The sequence below is a fragment of the Artemia sp. Qi Xiang Cuo genome, chromosome 18 (genome assembly GCF_049724085.1).
Source record: "Artemia sp. Qi Xiang Cuo chromosome 18, ASM4972408v1, whole genome shotgun sequence".
Taxonomy (NCBI): Eukaryota; Metazoa; Arthropoda; class Branchiopoda; order Anostraca; family Artemiidae; genus Artemia; species Artemia sp. Qi Xiang Cuo.
Window position 1 is genome coordinate 60,128,817 of NC_142811.1, and position 9,393 is coordinate 60,138,209.

The 9,393-nt window shown below is 35.9% G+C and overlaps 2 protein-coding genes across 2 annotated transcripts; both read left to right on the plus strand.

Moving 5' to 3' along the window:
- The first annotated feature begins 2,431 nt into the window (after positions 1–2,431).
- On the plus strand, positions 2,432–3,745 carry LOC148941722 (uncharacterized). Its single transcript, XM_089104237.1, has one exon. The coding sequence runs from the start codon at positions 2,432–2,434 to the stop codon at positions 3,743–3,745; it is 1,314 nt and encodes a 437-aa protein (XP_088960363.1).
- A 1,008-nt stretch (positions 3,746–4,753) lies between these two features.
- Positions 4,754–6,241, plus strand: LOC148941723 (uncharacterized). The gene has a single exon (XM_089104238.1). The coding sequence runs from the start codon at positions 4,754–4,756 to the stop codon at positions 6,239–6,241; it is 1,488 nt and encodes a 495-aa protein (XP_088960364.1).
- Positions 6,242–9,393: the final 3,152 nt, after the last annotated feature.

Sequence of the window (9,393 nt, forward strand, 5' to 3'; positions counted from 1 at the left end):
GAAGGCGTTGGGGTGTGTCTCCACTCAGTTTTGGCTGTTAAAATGAGTATTATAACTTTCACTTTCCAATCAAATGATCCTCCTCTAAAGTTTATAAGACGCTATAGCGTTGCCTCTAATAGAATATTGGAAGCCACACTGATGACACTGGTCAAATATGGTATGGAAACGTTGGCGCCAGAGGAATAGTAGTTTCAACACTTTGAAAAACAATTGATTTTACCGAAAGTCTTATAAAATGTTGATGTTGTATGTGTGAATTTGCTTTTGCTTTGTTTGATTTTGTTCCTACTTTATCCTTGATTTATTTATAATTGACGTTCCTATTTGATCTTATGGGTTTTGTCGATATTTGTCTCGTACTATCGTTTTTTTTCTTGTATTTTGCTCCGTCCTTTTCAAATTTTTGTAGACGCGTTTTCAGTTAATAAATAAATAAATAAAAGTCTTATAAAATACTCTCAAAGCGAAGCAGACTATTACCTTTACATTTTTATACGAAAGTCTCCTATAGCCATTGCTGTGTTCTTTTGGACAAAGTCTAGCTGGAAAAAGTCCAGCAAACTTTTCCAGTTCCTAAGGTTCGAAGATATTTGTGTGCCATAAAGTTCGGCAACTCTGACAGTTTCTGGCTTGACTTTGAATTACTTACTTGCTGACATGGTTGGTGAAAATGGACGAATTTCTATCAGCGTGCGACTGACATTGAAGCTGACAATATGGAGAGTCGTGGCAACGTTGCATTCATCCTGTGAACACGTGCTGATGGATTCTTTTGAGATTTTTGGTGATTTTGCTGGTTAAGAAGACTGTAAACTGAAGGAAAGTAAGTTGAATAGTGGTATTAAAGTTGGAAGTGACAATATGAGTAGCCAAGGCCCCCATCAGGGGGGTCCACTAATTCCTGGAGCTTTTCCAATCCACCCTATATGATCATACAACAGAATACCATTGCTGGTGGGCAGTATAGAAGCACTGTGCAGTATATTGCAGCTCTAATGCCTTACAGCCAGTTTCAGGCTGCCTATTTTCCCCAGGAGAGACAGTTCCAGCCTCAGCACCAAGTTTTGTTTATCCCAATTAGTGACTCTAATGGACGACTCAGTGCGCTTAGTATGAGTGGATATAATTTACCTGTTAAAAACAGGTTCCAGGTGCTTGATAACAATAATGAATTTCCACCATTATCAGAGGATTCTGATGAGGATATGTCAAGTGTAAATCAAAGGTTGGCAGAAGGATTAATAGATGGCAGAGTGAATGAAAAGATTAGATTCCCAAGTCTGGGTTTGAATCCATCCTTGGGAAGAAAACGTGTGAGGTCCCCTGTAGAGACTTTGCAAAGTATAGTAAAATGGCAAGAATGAGAAAAATAAGTTTCTGGTCAAATTGAGAGTACGTTGAATGAATTGCTTCAAGTAAGAGTGGAATTTGAAGTGACAAATAAAAATGAGAAACTAGCAGATGATTTTTCAATATCGAAATGTTTAAAGGAGAATGTTTTTCCCATCAAGTTTGATTTTGAATCAAATAGAGAAAGGAATGTGTTAATAGTTCATGTCAACGACAATGAAGAAGCTGAAAAAGTAATGAAAATACAATCAATTGGAGGTGTATCAGTGAGGGGAAAAAAGAAGGAATGTATTAAAAGAGGAATCATCAAGGGAGTGCCCTTGTATCTAAGCAATGAACAACTTAAAGAATGCATAGAGTCATCTGTTGAGATTACAGAAGTAATTCGTCAAAAGAGATATAACAGGGATTTAAAGAAACTTGAGGATAGTTATGCGGTCATGGTCGTTTTTACAGGCAATTTTCTGCCACCCAGTGTATGGTGCTGCGGAAGGAAAAAAGAAGTTTTTGTCTACAATCGTAGAATTCTCCAGTGTTTTAAATGCCAGCGTTATGGCCATGTACAGAAAAATTGTAGAGCAAATGAGCCAGTCTGTTTGAGGTGCGGTGGAAAGCACGAGTCTGTGAGCAGTCCTCTCAAAAACAGTGATCCTGAAGAAAAAGTTAAATTTTACAAATGTGCCAATTGTAAAGGCTGCCATTCTTCAACATCAAGGAAGTGTCCAATTAGGCAGCAAAATAGAAATATTCTGGAAATGGCAGAAAAACATAACATGGGATATAGGAGAGCACAAGTTATGTACAGAACATATGCCCAAGCTATTCACAGTAACCAAATTCAAAGTGCCAAGTCAACACAGCGTAGTAGTCTTCCAAACCAAGGAACCGAACAAGACATATATAGAAGAGTACCAGACACAGTTACAAAAATTCTTGTTGGATTATTATTATCCCCAGATTTGCTAGATATGGCCAGCCTTCCCCTGCTAGAGAAAGTGGAAAAAGTTTGTTCATTTATCAATGAATTAAATATGGGACCAATTGATTGTGAACCAATACGAAGCAAGCGTATTGAAAAATGACTTTAAAGTTACTTTCTTGGAATGCATGTTCAGTGATGAAGGAGAAGAAGGACATGGTATGCTGTTATGTGATTAAAGAGAAAGTGGATATCATATGCATTCAAGAGACATGGCTTAAACTTTATATTAAAACAGGATATCATGGATTTAATATAATAAGGAAAGACAGAATAACAAAGAATGGAGGAGGTGTTATGATTGCAATCCGTACAAATTTGCATTATGAACAGTGGGACATTGATTATGGTGATGAGCCTTCAGAAGAAGTGGAGGTAATTGGATGTAAATTATATCTTGACTCCAAAACTGTGATCAACATTGTGAATATTTACAATCCAAGCGGTAACAACAAGGAAGTTGGTTCCTTGGCAGCTGAAATTTTTGATGAGGTACCTAAAGCAGAAGAACTTATAATAGTTGGTGACCTTAATGCACACAGTAAAATGTGGTGCAGATGTGATTTAATTAATGACTCCGGAAAAAGTATAGAACAATTTTTACTTGAAGAAGATATATTCTTGGCCACTCCTAGGGGTTTACCTACAAGAAAGAATGTGCAATCCAGCACTTATTCAACTATAGACTTGGTGTTTACAAGGACTAGATTTTGCAACAAAGTAGATGTTGAGGTGGTAGAAGATTCTACACTGCATAGTGACCATTTACCAGTGTTAGTACACGTGGATAAGCCATGTCCCCAGCAAACAACTAGCATTCCAAGATTTAAGATTAAAAAGGCAAATTGGAAGGAATTTAATTGTCAACTTGAAAATATGGATATTAAACAAATTGTGCAGCAAGCACAGTCCTTGGATGAAAAAGTGAAAGCTATTCAAGATGGAATCATAATAGCAGCCAAAAACTCTATACCCATGTCTGATGGATGTGAAACCATAAGGAATTATTCTAAGTGGTGGAATGAGGAGTGTAGTCAGTTCAAAAAGGAGTTAAAGTGCCAGCAAAACATTTACAAGCGGATATCTACAGTCGAGAATTATGTTGCAGTTAAAAAGGCTTACACCAAGTTTAAAAAATGTGTGATTGAGGCAAAACGTAGAAGTTGGAGAGAATTTGTTGAAAGTCTGGACTTTAGGAAGCCATTGTCTAAAGTTTACCAGTTTATAAAGAATATGAAAGCAAAAGGTGATAAGACAGGAAACCCCCCCCTTACTTTTGAAAACAAGATATTGATTAGTGATTTAGAAAAAGCCAATGGAGGTGCAAAGCCTTTATTAAAGACTATCGGAAGAGAAGATCCCTTTCATGATGAGGTAGCACGATCAACAGTAAAAGTAAGAAGACATAGTTAAGTTGGTAACGATGAACCCTATAACCAGCCATTTACCATGAAAGAGTTGGAAAATATTGTGACGAGTCTTCCAGATACTTCCCCAGACACTGATATGATTCATTCACGATTCGTGAAAGCAATGCCTAATAAATGGATGGATGCGTTATTGGAAGTTATGAACCTTGCTTGGGACAGTGGAGTGTTCCCTACTATTTGGAAAAAAGGCCAGGCCGTGATGATACCTAAGCCTGGTAAGGATATGTCAAAAATAGAAAACTATCGATTTATCACACTGTTACCGATACTAGGTAAAGTTTTTGAAAGAATGATAAAAAAGAGGATAAATTGGGAAATAGAAAAGAGGGGTTTTCTAAATGATATCCAGTGTGGTTTTAGGAGAAAGAAAAGCACAGTTGAAAACCTGCTCTGTTTTAAACAAGATGCCCTTTATGCACTCCAGAACAGATGGATTATAGTTATTGTCCATTTGGATGTGAATAGTGCTTTTGATTCAATGGTGCATCATCTGATATTGAGTGGGGGTATGTGAGCCGGAATCAGAGAAAGGACATTAGCTGTTACTGAGAACTATTTGTCAGGAAGAGAAGACACTGTTAGAGTTGGCTCTGTAGAGTCTTGTATTCTATTAAGAAGAAGACGCGCTGTTCCACAAGGATCAGCACTTGGTCCTGATTATTATAATATTGCAGAATAGGATATACCGATTGAGAATGGAGAGTCGAAAGGGATGATATTTGCTGACGATAATTCTTTTTGGGCAGTAGCAAGAACACTAGGAGAGACAATGGAGGTTGTAAAATCCACATTACAACAAATTGAACATTGGGCCAAGGGAATCGATTTGAAATTTTCCCCTCACAAATCTAAGATGATGGTGATTACTAGAAATAAAATAACGAACTTACCCATTCTTTATCTCAATGGTAATCCTATTGAGTAAGTGAAATAGACTAAGGTCCTTGGGTGTGTAATTACTGACAAACTGAGTTAGTACCCACATGTTGAAATGGTTTGTGCTGCATGTATGAAGAGATTGAATATTATGAAGTTGCTCAGTTCATACTCACGGGGGATGAAGGCCAATATGTTATTGGAGTTCTATGTGAAGTATATTCGACCTAAAATTGAATATGCTTCAGTGATATATGGGTCTGGACCGCATTCAACATTAAAAAGACTGGATGTAATACAAAACTCTGCTGTACGAAATGCTTTCGGAGCAAGAAAAACAACACCAGTGATATTCTTACTATCTGAAAGTGGTCTACCAGAACTTGAGACTAGAAGGAAAATAAGTGTATTGAAGTATATTCAAAGACTATGGATAGCTGATAAAACCAACACTTTGAAGTCAAGAGTTATAAAACAAGGAAGAATCATCACTGCAAACCCCAAAAATAAGAGGTTCCAGGCAAATATATTTGAGCAATGTGACAGTATTGCAAAACCTCAGGGACTTGAACTGAAGTTCACTGAGATGTTATGTGTACCTCAAGTGGTGTTACCACCTCCTTGGAAAGAGAAATCTGTAGTATGTGGTTTGGACTTTAAGCAGAGTAATAACTTAGATTGGAATACCTGTTTCCGGATATGGAAGTTAGAAAAGTATCAAGGATTCTTAGACATTTATACAGATGGATCGAAAAATGAAGGGATGGTTGGTGCTGCATTTGTTGTCCCTAAAATGAATGTTTCAAAACAGTTTAAACTTCACAGTAAAGCATCAGTTTTCCAAGCAGAAGCAGTAGCTCTTGCAGAAGCACTTGAGTTTTCATTATCAGAAGTGCACGAGGAATATTTTGGCATATTGATATGTTCTGACTCTAAAGCTGTGATTTCTTCCATTAAGTCATTCCAGGCCGATCGGTGCAAATCAGGAGAAATAGCTGAATGTTATTCAAAGTTGTTAGTGTTGATGGAATCGAGGAGAATAGTATTGCAGTGGGTTCCATCACATGTGGGAATAATAGGAAATGAATTGGCAGATAGCAAAGCCAAACATGCAGCCACAGAAGGAATGGTTCGTAATTCTTCTACCCCCATAGTGATCAGTCAATTGGACTGTGTGCTTAAAGCTGTATTACGAGAAAGCTTTGAGAATATGAGAGATCAGACTGGCAATTTATTTGTTACAAGAAAGCTGCATTGGAAGTTTGAAAAGTCAATTTATAAAAACCTTAGCAGACACAAAGGACGTCTACTGTTCAGATTGAGGTCAGGACACTGTGGCACAAATAACTACAGTGCTAGACTTTACGGTGAAGACAGAAATTGCATGACTTGTTCGGAAGAAGAGTCTGTGGAACATTTAATATTGGATTGCGAGGAGTATCAGGAGCAAAGAGACAAGATATATGCTTTCTTCAGAGGGAGGCCTGACCCCATAAGTTTGCACTCCATTCTTGGAGGGCTGAATGACTTAGAAGACAACCTGAAAATAGTCAGAATTGTAATACAATTCTTTAAGGAAATTGGAAAAGACTTGACGCTATAAAAACATTTAAGTTATGTGAAGTGATATATATATAAAACAGTGCTTTGGTTCCCAAGGTGTTCAACACAAAGGGGAACTCAAAACCCTTGATGATGATGATGATGATGATGCTGTTGGTGAAAATGGATTTGACATCAGATTTCTTAGAAGATTTTATAGAATTCAGAAGATAATATTTCCGAGACTCTTATCACCCACAGTAGCTTTATTTTCAACTCTTCTCTTCCTTAATTTGCTTGGTAAGTACTAAAGATTGAGGTAATTTGAGGCTATTACCTTTTTTGATATTTAATCAAGCCAAAAAATTCACTTGATTAGGTTGTTCTTTATATCTTTTGGCAAAATTCAAGTTTAGCTACTTTTGTCTATCTTGAAAAGGGGTTAGGTTTGGAAAATAAAACTTTCAGCAATGAATCTAGAGCTATAAACATACTCTGAGAAGTTATTCATAAGCTTCAATGTATCCCTCTTCTGATTTCTAAATCTTAGAAATTTGCCTGGTAAAACTCTAGTTTAGCTACTTTTTGCGGTCAATACATACCAAATCATAGTATTGAGTTTCAAATAAAGTGAATACACCATTCGATACCTTTTTTGTGCTGATTACAAATATAATAAGTATTTCTATTGGAAATGAATTTCAGCCCCCCCCTATAAAGGCTAAAACAAACCTACCCCGGAATGGGCAGATATAGGGGGGGGGGGCGGAAAAAAAATTCTGATATAAAAGCTTATTAAATTCATAATAAGCATAAAAAAAAGGCCTCAAAATGTGTATTAACTTTATTCCTAACTCAATAATATGATTTTGTATATATTGACCCTTTTTGCTATCTTGGAAAGGGGTTATGTTAGGAAAATTAAACTTTCAGTAATGAATCCAGGGCCAAGAACATACTCTGGGAAGTATAAGTACCAGCAAGGAGGGCCATGCCTCCCCTGGAAATTTGGGACTATAAAGTAATTATAAGGAAACCAAAGGAAAGAGCAGATTAGGGAAAACATGTTTGTGGCCCCATTGTTAGCTGCCTGCCAATAGATTTTGACCCATAATAAGGAAAAAATAAGTCTTAATTTGTGACTGAGTAACCCCTAACCAGTTTTCCACAAAAAAATTTTCTGTATGATTTGGTTGAAGCAAAAAAAAAAAAAAAATAAAATTCTTCATAGTAATGAATAGTAAATAGATAACAATCCTTGTCTATAATGAACGTATAAGGGCCTAATTATTGCTAACATTTAGTTAAAGATTCAGCTTTTTATGGTGATCTTAAACATGTATTTGTTTATTAGTGCAGGTATTAGAACACAAGAAAGTTCATATAATTATAGAAAACACAAGGAAGATCACTTAATAAGGGGCAGTTTTGGTAAGGATATGCTGTCAACTTTGGTAAAATTCTACTTTAGTTACTTTTGGCTATCTTGGAAAGGGGTTGGGTTAGGAAAATGAAACTTTCAGGGATGGATGTACATGCTAAGGTATGCCCCGGGAAGGTACTTTGAATTACTTACCTCCACTCCTCCTCCCCCTCTATATAATGGTAAATTACTGCACATTACTAGTTGTTTTAACTCATATTTAATCCTATATTACTATCATAATTATAAATCACTGCTTACCTTACACAACTTTAGCTTTTAACCTTGTTCATTAAAATATATTCCAAAATCCTATTTAAATCCTAAACCATTTAATTTCCTATCCTTGCTGACTATTGTTATGGTATAATAAAACCAGGTTTGATGTGATGTCACAACTTCGCTTATCAGAAACCCTTACCCTTGAGGGTAGCAGGCACATTCCAAACACCTCTGTGTTGATAAGACCATTTAAACTGTATTAATTAGGGAAAGGATTTGACAAGAGAGACCAGTAAAAATAACCTAATTGTTTTTAGAGGCCAAATTATGTCATGGGAAGATGTTTTTGAAATCCCTCTTCCACCCAAACTCAAAATTTTCTAAAATTCTACTTTAGAAGCTTTTAAATATTTCTAAAGTACTAATAGATAGAGCACTACAAATATCAGAATCGTCTTCAGGGGACAAATTATGTTACAGGAAGATGTTTTTGAAATCCCCCGTCCCCCCAAACTCAAAATTTTGCAAAATTTTACTTTAGAAGCTTTTTAAATATTTCTAAAGTACTAATAGATAGAGCGCTACAAGTTTCAGAATTGACTTCAGAGGACACGTTATATCACGGGAAGAGGTTTTTAAAATCCCCCTTCCCCCCTAACTCAAAATTTTCCAAAATTTTATTTTAGAAGCTTTTTAAATATTTCTATAGCACTAATAGATAGAGTGCTAAAACATCAGAATCGACTTCAGAGGACACGTTATTTCACTGGAATATTGTCTTGAGATCCCCCTTCCCCCCAAACTAAAAATTTTCCAAAATTATATTTCAAAAGCTTTTAAAATATTTCTAAACCACTAAAAGATGTAGTGATAAAAACTTCAGTCTCAGCTTCTGATGACATGTTATATGGAAGAGGTTTTTAAAATCCCCCTTCCCCCCAAACTCAAAAATTTCCAAAATTTTACTTTATAAGCCTTTTTAAATATTTCTAAAGCACTAAGATATAGAGAGCTAAAAATATCAAAATCAACTTCAGAGAACAAGTTATATCATGGAAAGAGGTTTTTTAAAGCCCCCTTCCACCCTAACTCAAAATTTTCCGAAATTTTATTTTACAAACTTTTTAAATATTTCTAAAGCACTAATATATAGAGTGCTAAAACATGAGACTCAACTTCAGAGGACACGTTATATCACGGGAAGAGGTTTTTAAAATCCCCCTTCCCCCCAAACTCAAAATTTTCCCAAATTCTACTTTAAAAGCTTTTTAAATATTTCTAAAGCACTAATAGATAGAGCGCTACAAATATCAGAATCGACTTCAGAGGACAAATTATGTCATGGGAAGATGTTTTTGAAATCCCTCTTCCACCCAAACTCAAAACTTTCTAAAATTCTACTTTAGAAGCTTTTAAATATTTCTAAAGCACTAATAGATAGAGCACTACAAATATCAGAATCGACTTATATTTGAGGAGGATACTCCTCAAATATATTTTGAGGAGGATACTCCCCCACAACCCTCAGGGCAAGGGTCTTAAGTTATGCCCTGGGGGCATATAAGGTT

Coding starts and splice junctions, on each gene's coding strand:
- LOC148941722 (XM_089104237.1), top strand. CDS start 2,432: ATGACTTTAAAGTTACTTTCTTGGAATGCATGTTCAGTGATGAAGGAG.
- LOC148941723 (XM_089104238.1), top strand. CDS start 4,754: ATGGTTTGTGCTGCATGTATGAAGAGATTGAATATTATGAAGTTGCTC.